Source organism: Pinus tabuliformis, chromosome 3_2 (genome assembly GCF_031772625.1).
Source record: "Pinus tabuliformis cultivar Carrire ecotype Pingquan chromosome 3_2, CPIR1, whole genome shotgun sequence".
Taxonomy (NCBI): Eukaryota; Viridiplantae; Streptophyta; class Pinopsida; order Pinales; family Pinaceae; genus Pinus; species Pinus tabuliformis.
This window is the reverse complement of record NC_142302.1, coordinates 770548779-770562133: the sequence shown is the minus strand read 5'-3', so window position 1 is coordinate 770562133 and position 13355 is coordinate 770548779. Positions and strand designations below refer to the sequence as shown.

Here is a 13355-nt window from a genome sequence, read left to right as displayed (position 1 = left end):
TTATAAGTAAGGAAGTTCTAAATTGAAAATTCTAATTGCTAATGAGTGATGACTTGTCACTTATGTGGCATGAAGAGGGTCCTTTCCCTAATAGCATCATCAAAGCCAAATAGGCCAACACAATCCCAATAAGACTGTATTTTGCGATTGATTTTGCTACGAAGCTCAGGATCAGGTACCATCCTCTAAATACAGGAATGGAGCCCTTCCATCACCTCGCCATCAAAATCAAAGTTGCATTTGTATGAAAATGCGGGGTTGAGGAAGAGTGCTGCTGCATGAATGGGTCGATGAAGCATCCCTGTCCACCGACTATCGATCACATCCCATAACATCATCTGCCTCTCAAGGCCAACAGAACCCTTGTCTGCATAATAGGAACGAATGGCCTCCTTGGCCCTATCCATGCCCTCATACAAATAAGGCATTGCAGGCTTCTCTCCATCCACCAATCTAAGAACCTTTACTATAGGTTCGCTAACTGCACATGCTTCTTCTACTCCATGCCAAAATGTCTTAGAGAACACCAATTTTGCAATGGCTTTCCCATCATGTATCCTGTTGTATCTACAATTATGCCAATCATCAGACACAAACATTTGCTTCAACTCGAATTGACATCGAAGCAAAGATTGAAGAGTAATAAAGGTTGTGGCAAAACGTGTGATGGCAGGACGCCGCAACTCCTTGTTTCTAGTGAACCTCCTCATGAGGCTAAGAACAAAAGCATGGTTATAAATAAACTTGGGGATGCTCCTAGCCATATCAACCGCCTCCTTGATGAAGGAGAGTTTCCCGATATCCTCAAGCAACAAATCGAGACAATGTGCTGCACACGGAGTCCAAAACAATGTGGGATGCCTCTCCATAAGCATTCTGCCAGCAGACACATAATTAGCTGCATTGTCTGTTATGACTTGCACCACATTCTGCACACCAATCTCCCGAATGAACCCATCTAACAACTCACATATCGTTGCTGCATCTTTGATATGTTCTGATGCATCCAACGATTTAATAAACACGGTACCTTTAGGACAATGTACCAAGAAATTTAGAAGGGTCCTACCCTTCCTATCTGTCCAACCATCAGACATCACTGTGCATCCAGTAACTTCCCATGTCTTTTTCAACTCCGCCGATCTAGAGTTGATGTCCTGCTTTTCTTCTTGAAGAATTGGCCCCCGCAACTCTTCATATGTGGCACTTTTGTACCCTGGGCCCACAACAACAATAGCATCACACATTGGCTGCCAAAATGGATTGGTTTTGGTGATGCTGAGAGGTAAGTCGCTCCAGAAAATACACCTCCCCATGACTCTATCTACTTCTTGTTTCTCCTTTTTAACAAGCGATTTTATGCCAGGTTGTGCTCCAGGTCCTATACGTGGAACAAAAAATGATGACCTCGTAGTCGCACTAGCAGAAGCATGTGATGGTGTGCCAGCTGTGGAGCCCCTCCCACTAGGGCCACTACCCTCAACACCAAAATCAGGAGAAGATATCCCGAAAGATCTACCTGCACGTTTAGCTTTGTTTCTTTCTGCCTCTTCCTTCTTTTTGTCCTTTTCATCAATTGCCTCAAGAGCTTTTTGTATAAGCTCCGGACTAGAAACTGTACAAACCCCAACATCATGTCCACCGAGTCTAGCAAGATGGTATTTTAGTCGTGTAATCCCACCTGTCATCTTGGTCCCACACAATTTGCATGTAAGATATGCACGATTTGTCCCACCATCAGGGCTCCCATACTCCCAAAATGGGTCCAAGGCTTTTGGCATATTTGTATTTTGTAGTGGGCTAACTCAAAAGGAAACCTAGGGCACCAAAAAAAAATTGGAATTAGTAACTTAATAAGTAATACAAAATTACAAATAACCACATCATTTTACAAAACAGTTTTAACTTTTTTTGCTACATTATTTGCAAATTTGCAATTTTGCAATGGGCTTGAAAAAGAGAGCAGACTTAAGAGGGCAGTGAGCTTGTATCATGCAATAATTGCCACTTTAACCAAAGATGCCAAGCAATGAAAGAGCCTAACAATGCAAATGATATGCCAAGGAAATGAGGCGACTGTATATTACTTATTATATCACTGTTATGTAATTATACCACTGCTGTAGGTGCATTATCAGACCTCAGGTATTCAACAACCAGTCTTCCAAAATTCACTTGTATGACACTAGTCTTTCAGACAAGGTTCCTTATGAATTAGATTTATTTCTTCATTAATTTATAGAGACTTTAGAAGCCAAATTTTACCATTGTTAACTTATTACCAGAGATCCAAATCATTCATATTAAACGCTGAAACTAGCATGTCAATCCTAAAAATTTATGAAAAAAATGCTAAACAGTGACTCACTGACTAACAAATGAATGCAAATGATTTCTCAATATATTATGGTGACTGTTAATTAGTTTTCTGGCCACTGTTTAGATGTATTATACCACTGTAAAGTTGTAAACAATGTTTCTCGAAGCTGCAAGTGAAACAGTGAGGAAGAGAGAGGGATAAGGAGGCAAACTTAAAAGTTACAAATAGCAGCGCAGTATTATTTGGCAACAGATTCCACTTTGATTTTCTATCTTATACTCAAAATAATGTTCATGTGACTCCTCTTTGGCAGGCATGGTATGATGCTAGAGTCATCTCGATTGATAGGAAGCCCCATAAACTTTCCTGTGTTTGCAAGTTTTATGTGAAATTTTATTGTGCTTGTATAGAAGATGTGCTTGATATTGAGCACCGGCCACTAGTTGCAAGCAAGAAAACAAAACTTGGGATTGAGAAACTTAGTGTTTTGCAAGCACCATATCAGTTGAATGTGCAGCCCAATCTGACTGACAAAGTAGAGTTTTGGGGTGGAGATTCTTCATCACTATGTATGCCAGCACTTATTAATGAATCTGTAAAATTAAAATCACAGATTGCAAAACTCATTTCATCATCTCTTAAACAGGGAATTGTTGCTGAAATCAATTTAAGACTATTGAAGGAAAGTGATCTTCATCGCTATATGCATGAGGATGATACATTTAGTTAAAACCCTTGCATTTGGTCATGGGCATAAAAATCTTTTGAAATGGAAAACAAAAATCAAGCAAAATGATTGTAGGGAAGAAATGAGATTGTCTCACTGTTCTTGCAGCTTAGATCAATGAAATCTTCGTTGTTGGTGGCGATAATAGCTATGGAACGCTCAAACCCTCCTTGGCAGCAACCACATTCCTTCTCCAGCAATCAGAAATGAAAATGATATGAAAAAAAACCAAAATCGCATTTTTATAGGCCGCGCGGAAATTTTTTCCTGTCACCGGGCGATTTTTTTGATCGTCGCGTGATATTTTCCGAAATATTGGCGATATTTCGGAAATATCGCGATATTTCGGCGATATTATCAACACTGCAAGAAACAGATACAACACAAGTGACACAGTTATTTTTGGACAAATGTCCCCGGAAAATCGCAATGCAGGAAAATTGGTGCAGCAGCTCTAAGGATTTTATTATTATGCAGTAGTAAATCTGAGTATAATTCCTTGGATGCTCAATTAGAAATCCGATAGAGAGAGAAACTGGACAAAACAAATGGTGAAATGCTCCCACCCTGTCACTGGGAGAATCTGAGTCCGATCAAGTTAAACTGGAGCCTCTGCGTACCCTCTGCGCAGAATTGTGTAAGTGCCACGTAGTTCCTGCATCACCCCTATTGGGTATCACGATGCTCCTTCTCCGGACCCTCTGTTGGCTGGAAAATCCGAATATCTGCCTCCCACTCTCACACCCTGGCTGCCAGCTTCTGAAACTTGATTTCCTTAGTAGGAATTCGATATCCCCCTAAGGACTGTGCTGCAATTGCGTCATCTCTGCATGGACCAACGTCTGCCTCTCTTTGGACGTCGTTCTGTCCTCTCGACCTTGTACTCTCCGGCCCAAGAAAACTTCCCTCTTCCGAATACAATCTCTGCCCCTCACTACAAAAGCTCACTATCGAAATTCTCCCAGCAGCTGCTCGGCTTCAGAAAATTGAACTTCTAAGCTCACTTTGTGTGTCTTTCTAAGTGACCCTCAAGCCTCCTTAAATAATCTCCTCATTGAAATTCAATGGGTCAGATTAGAAGCTAATCAATGGCTATGATCATTTTTGCTTGATCCTTGTCTTCTTGTAGAAGTTATACTGACAGTTTATATTAATACCCTTTAATTATTTTATTTTCCTAAGTTTAGACTTAGGGTCCCTTCAAATATAATTAATTATTTTAATAAAACTATTTCTGGGTGGAATTTTCCAAAACACTTTCTGGGTTCTTTGGAATACATGTGCTTTAGCCTCCCTGCAAAATTCGAGACTTAGAGCCGATTTGATGCTACTATAAATCAACACAAAATACCTGTCTCTGCTTCAACGTTGAGGGCTTCCAAGGTGGTGCTATACCTCCCATATCTCAAGATGTGAGACTATCCTCTTTTGGGTCTTGGATCAGTTGCTAATCCCTCATGAAGTGCTAAGCCGACTGGGGGCATGTTGGGTCCAGGTGCATCATCCAAAAAGTCATCAAATGTAGGGCAAAGTGCCAAAATGCTGTGGGTGCTAGAGGCGCCCAAGGGTGTGTATGATGCTCTCTTGTTTCTTGGAGTCCCATGGCTCTCGGCGCTCACCTGTGGGTGTCAATATGATTCTCTGAAGGACCTAGACCCCAATTAAGCTGCCTAGGCCATGGTTGTGGAAGCACTTGACAATTACACACAATATCTAGTGCAAGCAACCCTTATCGTTAGGTACAATAATCATTTTTTCATCTAAGCAGATCAAGCTTGAACATAATGGGCTATTTAACATTTCAAATGAGGCTTCCCTTCCAAAATTAGGGCTTTGAACTCGCAAAGGTTTTACCTCCCTAGGTAGGAGTGGTTAATGGACAACCCTATTAGGTGTTTCCAACCCCCAAGGGGAGAAGTCATGTTTTTGGTCCAACCTTCAATCGATAGGTGTCGACAAATAATGATAGAATGAAGAGGAGAAGACTTCATGTCCAAGTGCCATGGTCAAAGGGACCAACATGGTGGGTAACCTCATCCGGAGTGTACAAATGTGAGGAGGGAGCAATTGTGGACGCATGAATTACAAACTCAGCCTTTGTTTTCCCACCCCTCTTGTGCGCCTTTTACTTTTTCTTAGACTTTTTTTTGCTCGTAGCTCAAAGGGTTAGAGGTTGCTTTATATGATGTATAACAATTATTACCCCCTTAATGATGAGGCAACTCATTGCCCCTTAGGGGTTGGGGCATGCAAGGGTTCCTTTTCTTTGATGTAATCAGGCAACATTGGCCCAGGAACTGGGTGATGGCCATATGAGTGAGGTAGAGCTCATGCTAGGCTTTTGCCCATGTGCTAATTTGTATGTCCCGGCCATCTTTTGCATTTTAATATTCTTTTGTTTTACATTGTAGCCATGATATTCTTTTCTTGTTCTTTTAGCTGCATCAACCTCCCAAGGCCAAGTTCTAGGCCCTGCCCAAGTATGAGGATGTATGAGTGCCAAATCCCAAAGAACCAATGGTCAGTTGTACCCAAAGAATGAAAGTGGGATAGGGGCTTGTAATGTAAGATGGAAAGTGGTATATATGGAATAGGGATAGATGGGACTACGTTAGCTCAATCAGGGCTCCCCAAGTAGTGCCCCTCCTATATCCATTGGGCCATTAGGGGAGGTTCCACTAGACTAGGATTGAAAATTAACCCTCCCATTTAATGTGAGGGAACAAATTCATGATTCAAATCATTCTTCCTTCTAGGTTACCCAATATTCCATGTCAAATGCCCAAATACCAACAAGTATAAACACTCGATTGAAAAATGAATAAGGTACCTTTTGATTGGAAGCCCACCTTCCCACATGTGCCCTTGCTATATGGGTGAGGAACATATGACTGATGCAGGTGGAAGAGATATGAATGGCACATCATCATCGGCTAGTAGTGGCTGTTAGGGGCTGGTCAACTGGCTGGAAGAGATGATAGGAGAAAAATCTCTCCTATGAGGTAACCCACTTTTGGTGGGTAACAGGACCAACTGAGGAAAACACAGTCTCAACATACCATGGATCTGATCCAGCTAATTAGGCCTGAGATCTATCCTTGTTCTACCTAGCTAATTTGGATCTCTAACATTGTACCCTTGCACCTTCCTTGGGCCAAGCACACTTGAGTATCTTACTCTTCACTTGAGAAAACCCCTTTCTCAATGGCTTGTGCTATTGTATGGTGTCTATTTCTCCTCTCCATAGCCTTGCTTTTATAAATTTTTGTTGAGATAATTCCATAATCCTAATCTCCAAAGTGATGGATGGCTAAGATTAGATCTTGTCTTACTTGCGATCAACGGTTGAGATTAAAACATGATCACTAATGTAATTCCTCACTTTTCTAAGTTTCTTTAGCTCAATTGCCAACATAGTTAATGTGTTTTCCCTAAGTTAGACCTATGCTAAGTAACAATAGCAACTTACTCAATACTTGAGCAAGTGTCCTAAGGAGACTTTGGGCAACCTCTGCTTTCCTAGACAGTAAGGCCCATGCAAAAGTACTTGTTCGAGCCACAAACATCAACAATCAAAACCTGCTTTATGAAAAAAATTCTGTGGTAGAGTTTTCTAGAAGAGAATAATACTTAATTATCCTCAAGTTAGGTTTTACAATCACCAATGCAGGTCCACATGGTCAAACCAAGTAAAAAATCGCCCAAAGTGTTGAGGAAACGTGTTATATGGATCATGGTATGGCCATGAAATGAATTTCCTGTTTAGGAAAACAGTGTATTCCACACAAGATAAACACCTTAAGTAATAAATCACATAACCATCTCAAAAATCATAGCACCAATGTTTTTACGTGGTTAAAACCCTCAAAGAGGGAAATTGTCCATGGCCCCAACCAACATAGCCACTTGAGGCAATTTATTAATTCAAAATATAAATTGTACATAAGATAGTTTCTCACAATTGATCATCTGCAAATGACCCTCCATGCTTAATTCAAAAAATAAATTGTACATAAGATAGTTTCTCACCATCGATCATCAGCAAATGACCCTCCATGCTCATTAAGTAGAAATCATGGACCAACCGGTTGCTAAGCCATGGATCAATAGCTGTTAGTAGTGAGGAGGAGGAGCCATCAGATTACTTTATGTCTAGAACATATCATGACCATCGGATTATATAACTACAAATTCATCCTCAAGAAACACACTTTTATCTACAGACAAATTAGACCAAGTTGATCTTAACAAACTGCTAAGTGTCTAAATATCCTAACATTTCCTCTATGTGATATGAATTTCCATTTCATGATGTGTGTTAGGCCATATAATACATGGTTCGAGGCTACTGAGTACACGTTACAACAGTTCATGAAGTTTTCATACATGGTATTGACTGTTACGCGGCATTTCCTGCAACTTAGGTTTAACCCCATATATACCACTGGTAGGGTTATAACAAAAGGCCATTTTTATGAGACTTGGTGCCATAGATATAAATTAATGTACACCATAATCCACATGTAAACTGAGGACACCAAATTCTGGTGTCACAATTTCCAGTTATGATTATCGATACTTTTTCATCTTGGGTTGAGTGTAACCATTGGTTGAAAGAAGATACATAAGATATGGTCCAGAAATATTGGAGAATGCTAATAACACTGGTTCTTTTTTGCCAGTGGTGTCTAGGTCAATGGTCGAGAGTTTTTTCCTTGCTGAAAACATTATCTATTCTATGTTGGCTTTAACATTGACTCAATTTTTCTAATTTGAAACATAAATCCTTTGCAATATTATCCTTTCAAATGACTTAGAAAATATGAGGACTCATCTGGATACACTTTTGACAATTTCCAGATGTAGACAGTGGTCAAAATTGAAGTTTTCTTTCCGGGTTCCTCTCTTACTGGAATTGTTCAACTATAATGGCTGGATTTTCAATAATGTGTTCCTTATTTTGCTACTGAATATGTATGTTACTTAAGACAATTGGTGTTACTTTCTGCAGTCGAGTAATCTGGTTTGGAGACTTAAATTATCGTCTCAATTTGTCAAATTCTAAGACACAAGAGCTTGTTGCCATGGAAGATTGGGAAGTGCTTATGGATAGTGATCAGGTATAATAACTGTTTCTAAACTTGGCCTGCACTGGAAGTTGCTTACAATTTTATTCACATCAGTGCCAGCTGTTTTGCTTGATTTATAAATGTGTTTATCATGGGATGTTGTGCAACGCAGCTGATAAAACAGCTTCGTAAAGGGCGTGTCTTTGATGGATGGTCTGAAGGGTTCATAGACTTTGGCCCAACTTATAAATATATGATCAATTCAGATAAATACTTTGGTGAAAATGCAAAGGCAGGGGAGAAAAGACGAACCCCGGCATGGTATGCCTTTGCATGATGGCTATCTACCTTCAAATTTAACATTCAGGCTTGCAGAACTTTTTCTTTCATGTTTTTGAACTTATTATTAGTTTGATCTCCAGGTGTGATCGTATTCTTTTTATTGGAAAGGGCATCAAGCAACTTTCATATACGAGAGTGGAACAAATGCTCTCAGATCATAGGCCAGTTAATGCAGTTTTCCTAGCTGAGGTAGAAATATTTTCCCGGAGAAAGCTTCAGAGGGCTTTGACTTTCACAGATGCAGAGTTGGAAGTCCAAGAATTCCCATCTGAAACTGAAATTGGAATTTAGGGCACAAAGTCTGACCTACTATTGTAAGTTCTTATTGATTCTAGCACAGGCCATAATTTTCAAAGTATTTATTGCTTACTAATGTATGTCTGATTGCTGGGTCTTCCATCATAGGAAGATTGTAATATGATGGTATTTTAGTGTAACTTTAATTGAATTCCAGTTAATGGTCATAGATATTTGTCTTGGTACAAAATATTTAGCTGGAGCAAGGAGCATTTTGCCTTTGCATGACCAGCTCAGTGGAAGCTTATACATGTTTTAGGATATTATCTGTAATGTTATTCATTCTTCATACTAAGCGTACCAGTACAACATCTTTTGTGTTCATACTGAAGGTACTTGTGCATTCTTCTTCATTAGTGTACCTGTTTTGGTTCCTTTCCATCATTTTTGAGGCTGATACCATTTATTAGTTTGCCAGCGTAGTTGGATCTTTCTATGTTCATGATTTTCTGACTAAATGTTTCAATCCAGGTTGTTGTTGGACAATGCCGCCTTCTTTTGAATTCACAAGTTCATTCTATTTGCAGTGAAAAATCGATTGTTTTAATTGAAAAGTTTCCAAAGCTAGATAAAAGTAAGATAATAGGATCAGATGCTGATAATAGGACCCATTTCATTGTTGCCTCAACTTGTCTTTCTATTAATTTCACCAGGTCCAAAAGCGCCAAGCTCTTCTATTCAATCAAATAAAATTGCCCTTTCACCCCTGTTCTCTATGTTACTTGCTCCACTATAGATCTACTTAGGGGTTAATTCAGGGAATTTCCCTACCCACTTGCATCTTGTTCATATGGTCAGTGGACACTTCATGAATGACTGTTTGTCACCATCATACAAGACATGGAATTTGTAGAGAACTTGCAAGGATCTGGATAAATTTTCAATGAAGTCTTGAGCTCCATGTTGAGAAATCAATGTGTTTGCATAGTAGGGTTGATTTCTCTTCCATGATAATTACTTGTGAATGTTTGTTGGCTTCTTATTGACATTTATGTTTTCTTCTTCATCAAGCAATTAACAAAAGTACAAAATATGAAGATCACAAGAGACAAACACAAAATGTAGGGTCTCAGCTAGGGCAAAAACCCCACAAGGGGGAAAACCCAGAAAAATCCTCTTCTTATAGAATCAGATCAAAGTGAGATATCCAAGACCCAAGACCAAGACAAGACTCCAACCTTCAAGATGCCAAGTCAAGCCCTCCTTCCAAATAACAACAAGTCCATCAATAGCAATAAGACCAGCAACTTGTACAACAAGCACAAACTTTCAACAAGAGACATGTCATAGCAAAACTACCATATGTGCGAGCTCAAGAAAATCTTCCTTTACACGTGCAAACTTCAGATTTCGGCCTCCCCTTTCTTTCCTTGACTTTGCTCTATTTCAAAAGAATGATAATCAGATCATTCGAATTTCATATCACCAAATGAACTCATCTCAACTTCTATTTATACTTGTCCAGAGGGGTTCGAATAGATGTCTCTTCTTGGGCAGGGCCAACTTGACTTCTTGAGGTATTTTGAATCAAATTACATCTTGGAAAATTCTTTTTCTTTTCTCTTACAAAAGTCCAAATGGGACTTGACTCAAATAATTTTCTCTTGACTCGTGACAATTTTTCTTTTGACTCAAATAACCCTAGAAGCATGAAGAAGATGCTTTTACTAGAAAATAATAATAATAAAAGTAATTTTTTTTCTTTCTTTCTATTTTTACATGAAATATATATTGATACAAGTACAAATTATGAAGACTGAACCTAGTTACATTTCCAACACTCCCTCTTAACTAGGGAGGTATTCATAATGACAGAACATGATACAAGGATACTCTCAAATTGAAATATTCTCATAAGACTTCAGATTAATAAGCATCTTCATCAAATATAATCATAACTGGTATTGTCAATAACAAAATAGAAAGGCCTTGACTAACAAGCTCTATATCTCCACTAGATTAGAGCACAATGCTAGGAGGCATAATTTTGGACACCACCACTGTGTCTCAAGGCACATACCGCATCTGGATGTTCACCAGGTATGTCCGACTATTCTTATCTTGGATATTTCCCCCATCCTCAAAGAATATTAGTCCTCCTCACGACTACTCTTATCTTGGATTTCCAATCCTCAAAGAGTATTGGTCCTTGGGACTACGCCTATCGTGGATACCATTCCTCAAGGAGTATTGGTCCCAGATGCTTATCCAATCCTCCATTCTCCCTACCAATGCCTTCAATAGACTTACGACTGTTAGTCCTAGTCTAGTGGATGACATATGGAGAATACAATGTCCACCATCACTCCCTCTTAACCAGGGTGGTAATCCTCACTCCCTCTCAATCAGGGAGTAACAACCACAATACTCATCCAAGCATCAGCTACATGTTTTTCTGTGGAGATCTGGGGAGATGTGTTGTAGCTGTTGGGCTCCTATCTTGCATCATATCATAATCATAACAAGCTTCAACCTTCCTGGACTTTTCATGTAACTTTGTCGTCAAATGATTCGTTTAACATTTCAAGGAGCCAAACTTCCTTACAACTGCTTGTACATGCCTTCTATCTTTTATAGAATTCTTCCCTCATGCTCTTCCAAGCCATCATTAGTGTTATCCACTCAATCCATGTATTCCCAAATCAAATCAAACAGTTGTCAATACAATATCATCAAACGAATGTCTCACAACTTGTTGTGGTAGTTGCTACATACTTTTGCAATGCATCTATCCAGAGAGCCAAACCATATCCCAAACAAAACATCATTAATAGATTTTCCAAATCACAATAGCCTCTAGTCAAGTTGTGGGATTCTTCTTGTCAATTTCTTGTTTCTTTCTCCCTCTATATTGCAACAAAGTTTTGCTTCATGCTCTTCAATTTGCAATCATTATCAACATCAATATTGTCCATCAATGTGTTCCTGGAACAAATCAATCAACTGTTGGTACAATGACTTCAAAACTCTTCAACTTCTTTCTTAAGGACATTGCCCTAGATCAATCATCTACTTTTTGATCACAAGCTTTTATGGGCTTTGTACCAAACCCTAATTACTATTGTTTTCATCCAAGATCTTTACAACTCCCCCTTTCCATCTTGTTGAGAAATCAATGCTAGTAGAATTAGGGTTAGATTTCTCTTCCTTGATAATTACTTGTGAATTATGTTGCTTTCTTTTATTTCTTTATTATATTATCTTTCATCAAGCAATTACCAAATTATGTGTATATGAAGATCACAAGAACAAGAGACACACGATGTAGGCACTCTGCCAGGGAAAAACCCCTATCCAGGGGAAAACCCAGTCAAACTTCTTCCTTTAGTAGTTAAGACGCGAAAATCCAAGACTCTTCAACCTAGACACAAACCTCCAACCACCAAGTCAGCCCTTCCTTCCAGCAACTTCGTTCTAGATCTTCGACCTTGCAGCAACAACACTTCGATCCAACAAATCCAGAATTTTGACCTTCCCAGCAATAGCACTTCGACCCAACACATTCATAATTTTGACCTTCCCAGCAATAAAACTTCGACCCAACAAATAGCCCAATAACTTCGCATAAAAGAGAGAGAGATAGCCTTGAAATTTCGACTTGCAATTCTTCCTTCTTCTCCTAGAACTTCACACTTTTTTTGCACTTCCTTGATGTATATCAAACTTGTTGATTTTATGTCCAAATAGATCGAATTGCTCTTGTATATATAGCCTCTTATGTGGGTTTAATTGTTTTTTTGTAGGCCGACTTCATCAGGCAAGGGCCGACTTGATGTGGAGGTGACAAATTACATTTTTGACTCGATAATAATTCTTTTTACATGATTTAAAAGCCCAAGAAGGGTCTCACTAAATGGACAATGACTCTAATGACTCAATATAAAACCTAGAAGTCCTTAATGGGGACTTTGAGCTATAAAATGATGACCCAAGCATGAAACCCATGCTCTAATAAGTCATTGTAATAATAATAGAAATTTCTTTTTCATTCTGACTCAAATATAAATATGAAGACCCAACCTAGTTAGATTCTTCAACACTCCCTCTTAATTAGGGAGGTATTCATAATTTACACGTATATACAAGTACAAAGGTGGTCACAAAACACAAGAACTACGAAGAACTTAGGCACATACAGTGCCACAGATTAGATTCTTGACCAGCACAATCTATATGGGTGGGATTAAGATGGACTAAAGCTTTCAACCTCTGTAGGTACCATTAGGTTTACTTGCTAATCATCAACCCAGGGAACTAGGTTTGTAATGCAAGGTGACCAACGCCACCCTCCCTACTTTGGGAACTAGACATCAACACATATTCGGCCCGAATGTCCTCCCAGGCATTTTGTATCACACAATATGCCTCCTCAAGTTTCTTCCAAACACTTTTTGTTAACGAAATCAATAATATCAACCAAACCAAGCATGCTTCTCAAATATTCAAACTTTTTATTAGGAAGAGACTTTGTTAACACATCAACTACTTGTTCGTCGGTCGGAACATACTATAGCTTCACGATCCCATATTGTACCAAACTTCTAATATAGTGGCACTTATTGTTGAGATGCTTCGTCTTTGCACGGAACACGAGATCTTT

General features: G+C 39.0%; 1 protein-coding gene across 4 annotated transcripts in view; it reads left to right on the top strand.

Moving 5' to 3' along the window:
* The window catches only part of LOC149182898 (type I inositol polyphosphate 5-phosphatase 1-like), a 291600-nt gene extending 278974 nt beyond the window's left edge, over window positions 1-12626 (top strand). For 3 of the 4 annotated variants that reach the window (XM_089416990.1, XM_089416991.1, XM_089416987.1), the window contains exons 8-10: window positions 8059-8167; window positions 8289-8437; window positions 8539-9064. In XM_089416990.1, coding sequence (XP_089273116.1) covers window positions 8059-8167; window positions 8289-8437; window positions 8539-8749 — 469 coding nt within the window. In that variant the 3' untranslated portion in view covers window positions 8750-9064. Of the gene's footprint in view, window positions 1-8058; window positions 8168-8288; window positions 8438-8538; window positions 9065-12498 lie in introns of those variants that run through there. The other variant, XM_089416989.1, reaches the window with a different exon arrangement.
* The last annotated feature ends 729 nt before the right edge of the window (window positions 12627-13355 follow it).